At 46.4% G+C, this 16,792-nt stretch overlaps 1 protein-coding gene across 2 annotated transcripts in view; it reads left to right on the top strand.

The window, feature by feature from the left end:
* Positions 1 to 12,685: 12,685 nt before the first annotated feature.
* Positions 12,686 to 16,792, top strand: part of PTPN9 (protein tyrosine phosphatase non-receptor type 9) — a 76,692-nt gene continuing 72,585 nt past the window's right edge. Inside the window, exon 1 of one of the 2 annotated variants that reach the window (XM_027569917.2) lies at positions 12,686 to 12,835. In XM_027569917.2, the coding sequence (XP_027425718.1) occupies positions 12,773 to 12,835 (63 nt within the window). In that variant the 5' untranslated portion in view covers positions 12,686 to 12,772. The remainder of the gene's footprint in view (positions 12,836 to 16,792) is intronic. The other variant, XM_027569918.2, reaches the window with a different exon arrangement.

Below are 16,792 nucleotides of genomic sequence, written 5' to 3'. Positions count from 1 at the left end.
CTAACCAATTCATTTCTGCTCTGTGTTCAGGAAATGTGTCCCCATTTCCCGTGGCCTCAATCTGCTGCTCACACTGCTTTCCACCTTTCTAGGATTTCTTTTATCAGACAAAAAGAGTTCACTATTTTACTCCCACAATACTAGCTAGTGTCCTGTGGACAAAATTTTGGAGGCATGCAGGTCGGATCTTGTCTGACTTGCAGTTGGTTCCTTTGGGTTGATTAATTCTGGGAACAGATCTGGGCAGAAGTTGTGGTTAAGTGGAGCCTGATTACACAAATTCAGCACATCAGTGGAACTAGCCTCAGTGTTGGGCTTTTACAGAGCTGCTCAAGCTGACTCTATAAAATCGGAGAAGGAAGACAACACCCCCCCCCCATAATGATCCTGCTGGCTGCAGATTTAAGCATGCCTACATCAATAAGCTCTTTTCTGAATTTGGGTCAATGCTGCAATAGGAACATTGTATTCCTCTTGCCAAGAAGCATGTTGTCAGCTGCCTAGACGCTACATGATCTTCCCAAGGAGAATGCACTAGTCTGTGCTCTTAGCAAGCCAACTGTATCATTTCAGGAGCTGCGCATGCTAGCTAGTCTCAGTAGAGACTTGGCTGGGCCCTGCTCAGAAATAAGCATGTCTGGAGAGACTATTTCCACAAAAGGACACTCTTGGGAGACAGATGCACGAGTCACAGAATATACCAGGCAAACGTACAACCGAGCACAACTTGATATTGTTGAATGATAGCTTGAAGGATGTATTTCAGAGGAGTACCCCTTCTATTTTTAACTGAGGAGTCAATATTATCAATCACTGAATAGCATGTCCTCTGGTCATATTTCTTGTGAATTGTAAAACCACCTCCTGCCACCTGTTTCAAAGATGGCTGTGTAAATAAGTTGTTGTGATTGGATATTAGTTTTCTGGCCACCCTTCTGAATAGCGACCAGTTTCTTTTTTTGTGGAATTATCTCTTCCTTATGCAGTGTGATCTGATGGGACTGTATCTGGGGGAACTGCGCTCCTTTAGCCAAACATCAGGCTCATGACTCAAGATGGACCAATCACCTGCTCCTTACCAGGAATCTGTATCCTGAGCAGAGGAACAAAGAAAGTGAATCCGTTGGAATCCATTTATTTTGCTCTCGGAAAGGTAGGGGGTGTTGCTTGTTCTTGCTATTAAACCAACGAGCACCCAGTAAATTCAGTCTTGCTTAAATTAGCCGGAGCTGATTTCTGGGCTTGCAACCAAAGAATCCTAGCTGATACTATTGGCCGTGGCCTATCCTGCTTGCCTTGGCTAGAGGGCCAGCTTGGCATGAGTTAACTGAGGACTACTAGTTGAGATCACCTATTTCATCTCAAGTGCCATTGGAACCCACACACCTGGAAAAGAGTAGGCTTTTCAAACAGTTGATACAAAGTAAGCAGTCCTGGTTGTTTTACTGTTAACTCAGAAATCCATGCTAGGTTCTTTTTTTTTTTTTTTAAGATTTTTTTTTTATTTATTTATTTTGAGAGAGAGAGAATGAGAGACAGAGAGCACAAGAGGGAAGAGGGTCAGAGGGAGAAGCAGACTCCCCGCCGGGCAGGGAGCCCGATGCGGGACTCGATCCCAGGACTCCAGGATCATGACCTGAGCCGAAGGCAGTCACTTAACCAACTGAGCCACCCAGGCGCCCTCCATGCTAGGTTCTAATGCCTGCATCAAAGAGTTGGTGTCATCCTAATTCACTTGTGTTTGATATTAGTTTGTCTATAATCACTGTTTTTTTTCTTTTAAAGATTTTATTTATTTATTTGACAGAGAGAGAGCGAGAGAGGGAACACAAGCAGGGGGAGTGAGAGAGGGAGAAGCAGGCTTCCCGCTGAGCAGGGAGCCCGATGCAGGGCTTGATCCCAGGACCCTGGGATCATGACCTGAGCCGAAGGCAGACGCTTAACGACTGAGCCACCCAGGCGCCCACTGTTTTTTCACTAGTTCACTTCACACTTACTTGTGTCAGAAATCTGACTTCTGTTCCTACCACTTTTGGGTGCTCTCATCAAGGGACTGGTGTTCTCCTCTTTTCCAAATGTAAGGGACATTTCCCAGCCTTTCTCTTTCCTAGCTTCAGCTGCTGTATATGTGCTGATGCCTTCCCTACGCTCTAGCCTGGTCTATATATCTCACTCCTTACCAGTCAATCTCCCAGTCATTTCAAACTTGGCACATCCCAAACTGAACTCATTATCTCTCCCCCACAGTCCCTCTCAATCATGCTCTCTTCCGGCGATCCTTGTCTTTGTTAATAGCATTTAGTCACCCCAGCTAGGAACCTAGCTATTATTCTGATGATTCCTGTCCATTCCTTACCTTTCACAGCTAGTAGTCACCCAATCCTTTAAACTCCACCTTTCTCTTCTTCATTTCCTCTATGACCTAAAGCCTTAATTCAAGTCTTCATCATCCTGGAGTACTGCCAGAGTTTCTTACCTAGTTTCCGTGCCACTAATCCTCCCCCCGCTGCCATCCACTCCTGCCATAACTGGCAGAGTGATCCTTCCTAAAAATGCGTTGCTTCAAGGATTTCCCATTGCCTACAAGCTTCTCAGCCTGCCGTGCAAGTTTCTTCATGACCTGGCCTTAGCATATCTGTCCAGCCTCATAAATTACCTTCCTTCCTTTGCTGCCTCCTCTCCCGTGATGCTGCTTTACAGTTCCTTGTACAAAAACATGTGTTTCATACCACATCCTCCCACCCCCACCACCATGTCCCTCTTCACTCAGACTTCATTCATCTGGTAAATGTATCTACTCATCTTTGGAAAACTCCATTCAACAGATACCTGGTTGAACCTTTACCTCTGCAGGTAGAATTAGCCATTCTCATGTTTGTGCCCTCCCCATCCCACTGCATATATCTCTCTCTCCCAAATTTAGGGATAGTCCTCAAGACCACACTTAGGTTTGATAATTCACCAGAAGAACTCACTTAAAGCTGTTATATTCACAGATAGAGTTTGTGACAGTGTTAGGAAACAGATTAGTCAGCAGAGGGAAGAAATGCATGGGGCAGAGTCCTGAAAATCCCAAATGTGAATCTTCCAGTTTTCCTCTCCCAGTAGAATCATGAATAGCATTAACTTCCCTGGGACCTGTGTATGATAGTACTCAGGGAGTACTGCCAACCAGAGAATTTCACCTGAGCCTTGGTGTCCCAAGTTTTTATTGGAACTTGGTCATTTGGACCTGGTTGGCTGACCTCAGTCTCCAGACTCTCCAGAGGTCTAGCTGATAACACAGGATCCAAAGTCCTCCTTTCCCCCAGTCACATTGCTAGGCTATCTGGTGTGGCCAAAGACCCCTAGGCAAACAAACTTTCTTAGGACATTTCAAAGGCTTAGAGGTTATTTCCTAGGAGCCAAGGGCAAAGGCCAACTTCCCTTTGAGCAAGATTAAATTCCTTACTACACACTCCATTAGATTGCAAGCTTTTTTTTTCAAAGATTTTTATTTATTCATTTGACAGAGAGAGGGAGAGCGTGTGTGCACAAGTAGTCAGAGCAGTAGGCAGAGGGAGAGGGAGAAGCAGCCTCCCGGCTGAGGAGAGAGCCCAACTCGGAGCTCGATCCCAAGACCCCAGGAACATGACCTGAGCCAAAGGCAGTTCTGCTTAACCGACTGAGCCACCCAGGCGCCCCTAGATTGCAAACTCTTTCAGGTCAGAGACCTGGTCTTATTCATCTTTAGCTCCCCAATGCCTGGCATTTATTAAAATGTTGGTTGGGTGGGGCCGCCTGGGTGGCTTAGTCATTAAGCATCTGCCTTCAGCTCAGGTCATGATCCCAGGGTCCTGGGATGGAGCCCCACATTGGGCTCCCTGCTCCGCAGGAAGCCTGCTTCTCCGTCTCCCACTCCGCCTGCCTGTGTTCCCTTTCTCGCTGTGTCTCTCTCTGTCAAATAAATAAAAAATCTTTAAGGGGCGCCTGGGTGGCTCAGTCGTTGAGCGTCTGCCTTCGGCTCAGGTCATGATCCCAGGGTCCTGGGATCGAGCCCCACATTGGGCAACCTGCTCGGTGGGAAGCCTGCTTCTCCCTCTCCCACTCCCCCTGCTTGTGTTCCCTCTCTCGCTGTGTCTCTCTCTGTCAAATAAATTTAAAAAATCTTAAAAAAAATCTTTAAAAAAATGTTGCTTGGGTGAATGAGATGATGAGCTGGAATGAGAAGGCAGTCTGAGGGACAGTCCCTCTTCTCTTCTGCACAGAGCAGTGACCCTGGAGAGGAGGCTGAGTGGAAGTCTGTGGTGGGCTGCTAATGGGTGGATGGATATGCTGCAGAGTTCTAAAAACAAGTACTATATTTAGTTCTCCGAATGTGCTTAAAAGGACAACCTAAAAACTTCTCATACATTGGAGGAGGGAAAGAAATGATCTTCATAGCTACAGATTTCCTCTCTAGTAAGGAAGTGAGCAAAAACCTCACAATACATATTTTTAAGCAGATATGGCCTTTTGTTTTATGCATTCTGCTATGTAGGGCAGGAAAAGTGGACAAAAGCCTGGAGATCTTGGCAAGAGTATGACTGCTTGTTTTGGTAAGATGGGCTGATTTCTGAGTTTCTATCCTGTCTGAGGATTCTGTGATTATACCCAGTGCTTATGTCAAAAAAGAAGAAAATTTATTTTTTTTAAAGATTTTATTTATTTATTTTAGAGAGAGTGCATGTGCGTACAGGGGGCAAGGGCAGAGGGAGAGGGAGAAAGAGTCTTTTTTTTTTTTAAGATTTATTTTTATTTTGAGAGAGTGAGAATGAGAGAGAGAGAGAGAGCACATGAGAGGGGGGAGGGCCAGAGGGAGAAGCAGGTTCCCCGCTGAGCAGGAAGCCTGATGTGGGACTCAATCCTGGGACTCCAGGATCATGATCTGAGCCGAAGGCAGTCGCTTAACCAACTGAGCCACCCAGGCGCCCGAGAAAGAGTCTTAAGTAGACCCTGCACTGAGCATGGAGCCCGTAGATCTCACGACCTTGAGATCACAACCCGAGCTGAAACCAAGAGTCTGACGCTTAACGGACTGCGCCACCCAGGCACCTGGAGAACCAAATTAATTTAAAATTTTTGTTTCCGGGGCGCCTGGGTGGCTCAGTCCTTGAGTGTCTGCCTTGGGCTCAGATCGTGGTCCTGGGGTCCTGGGATCGAGCCCCACATCGGGCTCCCAGCTCGGCGGGGAGCCTGCTTCTCCCTCTCCCACTCCCCCTGCTTGTGTTCCCTCTCTCGCTGTGTCTCTCTCTGTCGAATGAATAAATAAAATCTTAAAATAAAATAAAATAAAATAAAATTTTTGTTTCCCCACCAAGTCCTGAGAGGTTTGGTCTTGGGTGTTGCTTTGATTGTGACTCACCCTCTACGCCCCTCCCCAGTGGGTTTACTGCAAGGCAGAGGCAAGAGGAGGGGCCTGGGGGAGCTGGAGGTTGGCGGTAGTGAAGATGAATCAAGAGTGGCCTCAGGCAGGAAATGACTGAGGGAAGAGACAGAGTCCCTAATCTAGGATGTGTGCCTTTGTTTCTCACATCCATTCCCAGTGATAGTGATTATTTTGAAAAGTGGATTTTTGTGTCTGTTTTGAGGAGGTAGAAAAGTGGCCAGAGACAACCTGGGAAACTGGGGGGTAGGCCTCACTATGGGGCCCAGCCCAGAGGCATTCTCCTCATCCTCAGAGACAGTATGGAACCAGAAGAGACAAAATTTGAAACCTATAGAGTTCTTCTGGCCAAGTGTTGGCACAGACCACTAGCATTTGTAGCAAGCTCCTTTCCAGCTGGCTGGAGGTCCCTTCAAGCCTCTCCCTCTGCTTTTGCCCTGCAGGTTTTCTCCTCTGTCAAACTGGGGAAATAAAAGGTGGAACTCCAGTCTGTCAGTTCTGCTTCTTGCTGGCAACGTTAACAAAAGCTTTTGTAAGGGAGGAAGTTGAAACTGGTTCAGACAAGGTTCTGTCTATTTGTGGACTTAACTTATCCCTTCTGTTCTGGACTCCTGTTAACACAGATAAGTCAAAGTGAGTGAAAGCAGTGTAACTCAGATGGTACCTCCCTCTTACACTGAATGTTTTTTTACAAGCAACGAAGTATCCAGGGTAACCAAACCAGTTTGGTATTCTTTGATAAAAATTGGACCTCGTTGGCTGGGAAAGGACAGATCCATTCTTTCAGCAAACATTGAGCACCACCTGCTGTGTACAGTGTATCGCACTAGGTTCTGAAGAGAGAGGAGTGACTAAGACATGTTCCCTACCCCCAAGGAGCTCATGGTCTAGTGGGAGAAATGGGCAAGGAAGCAAATAATTGTCCTCAGAGTGTTAGGTAAACTGCAGACACAGGTGTCAGATACAAAAGTAACATAGAATAGTGTCTGATTAGCTTGTGATTTAGGAGTGGTGCATAGGATGTCAGATGAGAAAATTGAATGTGGAAAGAGACAGCTCATGTTCTAGTTTAAAAAGAAGACAGAAGCAAAACAGTCAAGAACAGCAATAGGGAAGGATGGTCCCTGGAGCATTTTGGGTAATGGGGGAATGTAATCTACATGGGATAGGGTTTTTCACCTTCCTTGCAAAGCACACCTTCCGCCATTCTACTGGTGATAGATTTAGCCTATGAGTAAATAAGAAAAAAAGTCCCCCCTAGACATCGGTTAGCAGTATGATCTTATTTAGCCTGTATCTGTTTGCCTTTTAGAAAAAAGGCAGTAAGAATTTGGGGGGGAATCTTTTATAGCCAAAGCATGTGTGTATAACACAACATATCTTTTCCATAGGCAGTAGACATTTTGGAGCAATGTTTGAGAGGAGCTTTGGATTTTATTTTATTTTGTTTTAAGATTTTATTTATTTATTTGACAGAGAGAGAGGGAGAGAGGCAGTGGGAGAGGGAGAAGCAGACTCCCCGCTGAGCAGGGAGCCCAATATGGGGCTCGATCACAGGACCTTGGGATCAGGGCCTGAGCCAAAGGCAGATAATTAACTGGCTGAGCCACCCGGGCACCACATGAGCTTTGGATTTTATTTTATTTTATTTATTTTTATTTTTTATTTTTTATTTATTTTTTTAAAGATTTTATTTATTTGACAGAGAGAGACAGTGAGAGAGGGAACACAAGCAGGGGGAGTGGGAGAGGGAGAAGCAGGCTTTCCTCTGAGCAGAGAGTCCAATGCGGGGCTCGATCCCAGGACCCTGGGATCATGACCTGAGCCGAAGGCAGACGCTTAACAACTGAGCCACCCAGGTGCCCCAAGCTTTGGATTTTAGAAGTAAAGGTGTTTTGGGGGAAAGTGTTGTAAAATTCCAATCACAGTTTTGGAAATATCTCTTTTCCAAACAAATATACCTGAGCAAGTATAAGAAAGGCAGGAGAAAATGGCAAGCTAGAGGTCTCAGAGTTAAGGTGGCTGTCTTTTTAAGTTTTATTTCATTTATTTATTTTTGTAAGGTGGCTGTCTTCACTGATTCAGTCATTTAACACATTTATGAAGGGCCTGCCTACTGGGTACTAGGCTCTAGAGTCTGAGGGGCCAGGGGCCAACAAGACAGAGGTGGTTCCGGCCTTCCTGGAGCTTATAGTCTAGTAGTACAGGCAGAGACTAGGCTGATGGACATGGAAACAAGAGCACAGTTAGAAACTGTGATCGGCTCTCTGATAAAAAAAATAATAAGAGGGAGAGAGAGGGCAACAGGGCGTCTAATTCAGTTTAGGGAGTAGCCAAGGAAGATCTTGCTAAGGAAGTGACTTTTGAGCTGAGACCTTAAGGATGAGTCACATTTGTCTGGTGAAGAAGGTGGGAGGAAGCGGAGGAAAAGCTTTCTAGACAGAGACCTGAAACCTTTGCTTTAAAAGCAAAAGACAAAAGTGCAATTCATAACACACCTCCCCCCAAGGTTCCCTCTTTGTCATGTATTTTCTACTTTCAGATTTCAGTTCATGTTAATTTAATAAAAATGTGATTTGGGGGGGCGCCCGATTAGGTCAGTCATTGGAGCGTCTGCCTTCGGCTCTGGTCATGATCCTGGGGTCCTGGGATTGAGCCCCATATTGGGCTCCTTCCTCGGCGGGGAGCCTGCTTCTCCCTCTCCCTCTGGCCTGCTGTGCTCTCTCTCTCTCTCTCTCTCTCTCTCTCTCTCTCTCTCGGTGTCAAATGGATAAATAAAATCTTTAAAAAAATTTTCATTTTGTCTGTCACCTACACTCCCCCAACCCTACCCTCACCTACCTCCCAAGGCCCTGTAGCCAAGCATTAAAAAATCTGAGGAGGCTATGTAAATACATGTGGATCTACCTTGATGTTTTTTTTTAAATGAGGATAATTTCAGCTATCTCATACTGAGATGGTGAGATTAGATGAATGAAAGTCATGTAGAACAGTGCCTGGCACATGATAGGGACATAATGAATAAATACGAACTTATTTCAGTGTATATGTGTACTATAGTATATTTATTGAGTTTTCTACTGATGGGCCATTATATTGTTTCCAGTCTTTTGCTATTAGAAACCATTTGGCCTCTCTAAGATTTAACTGAGCAGGATGACAGTAGCATACTTGATTTTGTTGGTTCAAGCCTGTGGTTAAAGGCAAGACTTTGTACTCTGGTTCTCCTGAGATGACCACTCAGAGCAAATCCAGCCAGCTCCCTTGCACTTAGTTTTGTTACCCATGTGTCTGCTCAGAAACTTCCGAACGTTGTCCTCTTAGGACTGTGATATGCAAGCAGTTCTGGAGAACTGTTCCCTTACACACCCACACGCCCACACACACAGCTGTGCCTCCAAAAACACTGCTGAGTTCTCTTTCCTAGCTCGCTCTGTGAAACCTTTCCCTTTATTAACTCTCTTCACCAGATCACTGTACTAGGAGTTTGAATGCCTGGATCCAAGTTCTAGCTCAATACTAATCAATTAGCTGTGAATCTGGACAAATCACTGACCCCTGGTGTCCTGAGGATCACTAGGCAAAACCTCTCCTGTGTCCACTCAGTGGTGTGTACTGCTCAGGTCCTGCCATTTCCTACTCCAGCTTCATCCTTTTTTTTTTTTTTAAAGATTTTATTTATTTATTTGAAAGAGAGAGAGAGCACAAGCGGGGGTGGAGTATAGGAGAGGGAGAAGTGGTGCTCCCTCCTGGGACCCGGGATCACGACCTGAGCCGAAGGCAGACGCTTAACCGACTGAGCCACCCAGGCGCCCCACTCCAGCTTAGTCCTAGAGCCATTTGCCTGCTCTGGGAGAAAAACTATATTTAAGTTATTATTAAAATTTTGGGGGAAAGGTTATATATCCACATGCAAAATTTAAACACAGACACACTATGCCATTAGAAGCCAAAATAGTGGTTAGTCTTGAGGAGAGTAGGGACTAGGAGGGGACATAGGGGGACTTTGGCAAGTCGGGAATGTTCTCTTTCTTGATCTGTGTGCTGGTTACATGGGTGAAAAGTCATCATGTTGTATACTTACATTTTCTCCTTTCTGTATGCATATTATACTTCAATAAAAAGTTTTTTTTTTGAAGATTTTATTTATTTATTCATAAGAGACACAGAGAGAGAGAGAGATAGAGAGGCAGAGGGAGAAGCAGGCTCCCAAGGAGCAGGGAGCCCGATGTGGGACTCGATCCCAGGACCCTGGGATCATGACCTGAGCCGAAGGCAGACGCTCAACCATCTGAGCCACCCAGGCACCCACTTCAATAAAAAGTTAAAAAAAATAAACCAACCAAACAATTTAAAATGTACAAAAGACCATATAGGGAAAAGTCTCTTTCCCTTCTTTCCCCTCTTGAAAGATGCAGTGACCTTTCTTGTGTATCCTGCCAAACCTTTTCTATCTATAAGTAAGTTTATATGTTCTTTTTTTCCCTTTGTACAAATGACATCATTATGTACACTATTTGAGTCTTGCTGTTTCCACTTTACAATATAACTCAAGGATCATTCCATATCCTTACATGTGGAAGAGACCATGTCTTTTTTTTTTTTTTTTAAAGATTTTATTTATTTAATTGACAGAGAGAGACAGAGAGAGAGGGAACACAAGCAGGGGGAGTGGGAGAGGGAGAAGCAGGCCTCCCGCCGAGCAGGGAGCCCGATGCGGGGCTCGATCCCAGGACCCTGGGACCATGACCGGAGCTGAAGGCAGTTGCTTAACCAACTGAGCCACCCAGGCGCCCCGAGACCATGTCTTCTTCATTGTAGTAACCCCAGTGGATAGCCCAGTGCATGGCATAAAAATATACTTGTTTAATAAATAGACTGTCATCCAGAGGAGTATCTGGTTGCAATACTGAAACTGTAACTCTTGTATGGGATGATGACTTACCTGAGATAGAAACACATCCAAGTACCAGGGGTTACTTGTTTTATTCATAGCAAATTATGCCCAGAGACTGAGATTATCTTTGCCAATAATTTAACACAGGTTCACTGCAGGAATTATAACTTATAATATTTCATAAGCCAGTAGCATACAGGATAATGTCTCTTAATAAGTCAATAAAGAAATAACATACTCTAAACCAATGATAGATTAATTACACCGTTGTTTCAGGCAAAGGGACAATGAAAGAAATAAAGTCCAAATTTAGATGATGTGTACATTTCTACCAGTTGGTTCTTGGTAGAGTCAGCCCTTCCAAATAAAAGTGAGCTATCAGCTGCCAGGTTTGGTCCCTCTCTGCTTGGGGCATGTGGCTAGCAGGCTACAGCACCAGTGTTGGCAGGCAGAGTGGGTTGCTCCGAAGGTTATCACTCCAGGAATATTTACAAGTCTTGTGCCATTGTCTACAAGGAGTAGCCTGGCCACCGCTGGAACAGATATCCCTTCTCTTCCTCAAACTGCTGTACAGCTTAACACCACTGCTAACCATGAGTAGCCTGGCCACAGTAGGAACAAAGTTGTCTCAAGATCTTTGGAGAGCCATTAAGGTCAGTGAATAGCCTTGCCCAAACTGAACACTCTAGGGTTACTGGTCAAACCTCCTGGTTTTTAAAGTTTAAAAGTCCATCATATGATGGACACCACTGCTGTTACTATGGTGTCAGTGATGTAATGGTCCTCTCCATTCAGGGTGCAAGAGTTCGATAAGAAAGTCCTAATACCCAACTTCAAAAGAATTTCATCAAAACAAATTCAAACCACAAATAACTTTGTCCAAAACAAGCTTTCAAAACATAGATTTGAAATCGTGACAAGTCAGTGCACAATACTTTTCTAACCAAGGGCAACCTGAAGTTCCTATTGCAATGATGCAAAAATGAGGTGAAGTCAGAGGTTGCTTCTGAAGTCCTAGAAGGAGCACCAGAAGCCAGAGCACCTTCCTCAGTTGTCTGCAGATCTCTCCCTTGGGTCTCTCTCCTAGCTCTCCAGGGCTTCAGCCCTTGGGACTACCTGTTGCTTGTTAGCTGGATCCCTTTTGGAATATTTCTTTTTGGTCTGAAATGATGCAACAACAACACAGCAGACCAGCCCTGCCTTCCCTGTGCCTCTCAAACTGACTCCAAGACTGTATCCTGTAACACCCCCAAGCTCTTTGCTGTGATTGCCAGAGTGAAAATCCAAGGTTTGCAAAGGTTGCGTGATTCCTGAATGAAGTTTGAAATCGGGTGCTGTTCTTGTGAGGTACTAAAATCAGCTGTACCGGCGAGGGATTACAGGATACCGCCGGCAAAGAGAACGAGAGCGCGCGCGCGCCTCGATGAGCAGGGTCTGTTCCCTCACCAGACATCCTGGAACTCGCAGGCAACATTTCCAGGGTCTTCCAGTCACAAGTGACATGGAGCTAGACGAGGATGGTGGGCCCCTCACACGTCGGGGGTAGCAGCTAATAACTCCGGCGAGGTGCCCGTCAGCAGCTCGTTTTCAAACGAATGTATTCTCTTCCTCCTCCACGGAGCTGAACCGTAAAACTCACGCCCCTTTCTCCCTCGTTCTTCGTCCCCGCACCCCGCGGCGACGCCGAAGCCCCTCCCCGCGCGGGTCCCTCCGGTCTCCCCTCCCCCTCCCCCTGCTTCCCCCGCCCGGGCTCCTCTCTGTCTCCCCCTCCCGGACAGCGTCCGCGCGCGGCCGGCTCTCTCCGCCGCCTGTTTGTGAATGAGGCGCTCGGTTTCTCAATGGAGCCGCGGGGGGCTCGGGCGGACGCAGCGCGGCCGCAGCGCTGGCCCTGAGCCCGGAGGGGGGCGCCTCTTCCTCGCTCCCTCTCCCCGTCCCTCCCTCTCTCCGCCGCGGCTTTTGAGGAACGGGGCTGAGAGGCCGTTGCGCAGGTCGCCGGGGCCCCGAGGACGACTCCTCACGCTCTGGAGGAGCAGGAGCGCGGCGGGGGAAGGCAGGACGCCGAGGAGGCCAGCGGCCTTCGGGAAATTTCCGCCGCGACCCTCCGCTCTGGGCGTAGAAAGTTCTTGAGTTCCTATTTCCTTTTTAAATCCCGCTCGACTATTAGCTCCTCGTCGGCACTTTGGTTCGGTTTTGTTTTTTTTTTTCCGGGAGAGGAGGGGGAGTGCGGGGAAAGGAACGAAGAAAATAAAAAAGGATTTCCGCTCCGAAGAGAGCGACAGTTGTGAGAGCTTTTCCTTCAGGAGACAGAAGCGGCGTTCGCGGCCGCCGCGGCCGCCCGGCCCCGCCGGCCCCACCATGCGCGAGCCGGCCTCGCGCTGCTGAGGCGCGGAGACGCGGAAGCGGCGGCCGGCGGCACCCGGCTCCCCGCGCTCCCAGGCGCGTTCGGTCGGCCGGGCGGCGGCGGCGGCGGGATGGAGCCCGCGACCGCGCCCCAGCCCGACATGGCGCCGGAGCTGACCCCGGAGGAGGAGCAGGTAAGCGGGCCCCTGGCCGCGGCGGTGGGTGTGTCCGGACCCCCGAGGCCTAGGCCGGCCCTCTGCCCGCCGAGGCGGCGCGCTCCACGGCCCCCGGTGCCCCTTCCCCCGGCGACCGCGCCCCAGGCCGTCAGTCCCCGACCCGGCGGACGCCGCTGGACGCGGCTCCCGGCCACCTCTGTTCTTGAGGCTTGCGGGCCTCACATCGCCCCCTCCCCCCGTTCCGATGGTAATTAAAGTTCCTCGGACCGGGGGGGGGCCTCCCTGTCCCTCTGACCACCCCCAACCGGTAGGTTTGCTGAACACCTACTTGTCCTCTGGCCCCTCCACCCCTATAAATGTTCAGCTTTTTTACTTGAGGGTTTGTGGTTTTTTTAAGGACAGGCAAAGCCCCAGTTTGGGGGGAGGGCCCTTGCGGGTACCATCCCCCCTCCGGAGGAGAGTGGTGGTAGGCACTGGGTACATAGATGCCCTAGATTTGGCTGTGGCAGGCCTGCTTAGGCAGATTCTGGAAGATCCAGGCCCTTTCATGTTCCCGAAGTCCCTGGCCTGGACCGCCCTATTCAGCTCTCTCAGACTGGGCGCATCCCTTCACCCCCAGTTCCCTGCCCCCCATCTCATCTCGCTGTCTCCATCTTTCTGGAGTCTACATTGAGCTCCATTGTCCCTTAAAGCTTATGACCTTCAGTTCCCTGAAGGAAGTGGTTTGCGGTGTCATTCTGGGGGTTTGGGTAAGGGAAAAGCCCAGGGGCGTTGTAACTTTCCCTCCCCCACCTTCCTTCTGGGGAGACACGGACAGCTCCTTCAGGGGAAGATCGGAAAGTCTGCAGGCTGAGATTGGGAACCCTAAAGCCTTTTCGCTGTCTCTTCCTTGGCACTGCCCATCCCCAGCCCTGGCTATGCTCAAATATAGCCATAGTCTGATTTCATATTAAAACAACAACAACAAAAACCCCGAAATAAAAAAGATGAACCGTACTGGTAACTCATTTCAAGCTCTTCAGCCCTTATTCGTAAGGACCACTTTTGGTAGCACAGTCTCTAGGTTGGAGACAGTCTGGTTTTACAAACTAATTTTTAAAAAGCTCTTGACTTTTCTCCTCATTTGTGGAGATGACATTTTTCACATTTGGCCTCAGACCACTGTCTTGCCTTTTCACGCCTTGAGATAAAATCAGCATGGGAGAAAAAAAGAATTCTGCTCTGTACAAGCAGTGGTAACATCCTGGTAATTGCAGTTGAGTGTTAATAAAATGCTTGTCAGGGCCTAGTGCAAGCAGGTGGCCAAGGAGCCCCTCTCGTTTCAGAATTAGGGAAATACTTCAGTACTATGGTGTGATGTTTTAGATTGATTTTATTTTATTTTTTTTAAACTTATTTATTTATTCATGAGAGAGAGAGAGGCAGAGGGAGAAGCAGGCTCCCAAGGAGCAGGGAGCCTGATGTGGGACTCGATCCCAGGACCCTGGGATCATGAACTGAGCTGAAGGCAGACGCTTAAACATCTGAGCCACCCAGGCGCTCCTAGATTGATTTTAAAGAGGCAACACTTGTTCAGTTCTTTTCCTTGGATTAGTTAGAGTTTCTATGTTTCTAATACTTCAAGGCATTAGTATTCCACTATGAAAGTGGCACTAGGGTGCACATTAAAAAAAATTAAAACTAAGGAAAGTAAATATTTAAGTATTGAAGTATTGATAAAGTCGGTGCTTTACTCTGCATAGAATATATACATATACCAGTGTGTTTAGTAAAAATCTTTTACAGTGAATAACGTGATGGGCATTAACAAGAACTGGATGGGAACAGTAAAATACATATTAAGATCAACAAGGAATGTGGGGTTTTTAAACCTACAAAATGTCACATTTTCTACAGGCATTTCAAAATGTTGAAACAAAAATAGCATAATTCCAATAGTAATGCCTGATAAAATGTCATATTTTAGTTTAATATCACATAAGAGCACTCTTTACTGTTAAGCTTTATTTAAAATGTTTACCTTAAGCAGCAGCAAATTCATTAGTCTTATCTAAGTAGTCATCATGGGAAATGACACATTCATTCCATAATGCTGCCCCATTGCTCAAACCAGTTTTAGAACTCATTTGGAGTTGATTTCAAAGCTTATGGCAGAATCTTTGAAATATCTTCAGTGTTGGAAGCATTTTGCACTTTTGAGAGTCAATTTGATTTTCAGAAATAGCAAAAAGTCTTTTGGAACCCTATATCATAAGTAAAGTAGCATATCCCGCTGGGTTAACACAGGTTCAGGCAAAAGTAAAATGCATTTATGCTTTTTGGTCCTTTTGAGGGTAAGTAACCAACTACCTTAAAGATGTTCTGGAGCAGATCTCTCCTGAATATAGATATCCTTCTGTACAGTCATGTGAATCAGAAACCCAGAAGTTTTCTTGGACAGCTTGCTCTCCCTCAGCCCCTGTACACAACACATCATCAGATTTTTCTGAGTATCTCTTGAATTTATCTACTTCTTCCACTACCACCATCACCCTACTCCCCAAGCTATTGTCATATCTTGACAGAACTTTTGTTTCCCACGTGATCTATTTGCATTCCTTTGCTCTTATTCGAGAAGGCAAAGGCAAATTGCAAATCTAATTGCATCTTCCCTTTAGTCTCTGTCCCTAAAATAAGCATTTATAAAACCCTTCAGTGGCTTTTCACTTCTCTTGGGATATTACAACTCTTGAACATGATCTACAATGCCTCAGCCCCTGTGTGGTCTAGAGCCCTAGCTAATTCTCACACCTCATCTTTCCTCCCAACACCCTGGCCCTTTGGTCCCCTATTCTTGCTGTTTTTTCCTGCTACCGGGTCTTTGCACAAACTGCTTTCCCCTGTCTGGAAACAGCCTCAACTGTTAACTCCCTCTTCAGCCTTCAGCTCTTAGCTTTTGCTTCCTCAGGAAGGCCTTCCTTGATCTCCCCAATTAGTTTAGATCTGTGTTACTGGCTCTTAGAGTACCATGTACTGTCCTTTATATCACTTATCACAAGTTTACACTATTTGTGGGATTGCATGACTGGAAGCTCCATGAGGATCAGAACTGTGTCTGCTTTTGCTCACTATCATAACGTACGTTGCCTAGCATAATGGCTGGCAGTTAGTGTATGGACATTCTGGAAATACTTGTGGAACGAAGAGTGGTTCTGTACATGAATTGTACACAGGGAGCATCATCTCCTTTCAGAGGGGCTTATAAAAATATGGGCATTGTTTATTTTTTTATTTTTTTAATTTAATTTTTTTTTAAGATTTTATTTATTTATTTGACAGAGAGAGACACAGCGAGAGAGGGAACACAAGCAGGGGGAGTGGGAGAGGGAGAAGCAGACTTCCCGCCCAGCAGGGAGCCCGATGTGGGACTCGATCCCAGAACCCTGGGATCATGACCTGAGCCGAAGGCAGATGCTTAATGACTGAGCCACCCAGGTGCCCGGGCATTGTTTATTTTGATATGCTAAGGATATTGTTCATTTTGATATATATGTCTAAAGGTCATCATTATTGCTTCATAGTCTCCTTTCCTATCTAGGCATGTGTTGAACTATTATACCAAATCTTCATTTTTTTTATTCATTTTTTAATTTATTTTATTTTATTTTATTTTTTTTTTATTTTCTTCATTTTTTTTAAAAGATTTTATTTATTTATTTGAGAGAGAGAGCGAGCGAGAGAAGAGAGAGCACAAGCCGGAGGAGGGAGGACCAGAGGGAGAAGGAGAAACAGACTCCCCACTGAGCAGGGAGCCCGATGCAGTGCAGTGCAGGGCTCCATCTCAGGACCCTGGGATCATGACCTGAGCGGAAGGCAGATGCTTAACTGACTGAGCCACCCAGGCGCCCCCCCACATCCTTATTTGTAACTTTGATGTTCCTTGCCTTTATTTTCTCAGTTCTCAGTAATTACAGAGCCTACAATTGAGTTACAAGA

This window comes from Zalophus californianus, chromosome 6 (assembly GCF_009762305.2).
Source record: "Zalophus californianus isolate mZalCal1 chromosome 6, mZalCal1.pri.v2, whole genome shotgun sequence".
NCBI lineage: Eukaryota > Metazoa > Chordata > Mammalia > Carnivora > Otariidae > Zalophus > Zalophus californianus.
Note: the sequence above shows the minus strand (reverse complement) of the source record. Positions and strands in the feature narration are given on the sequence as shown.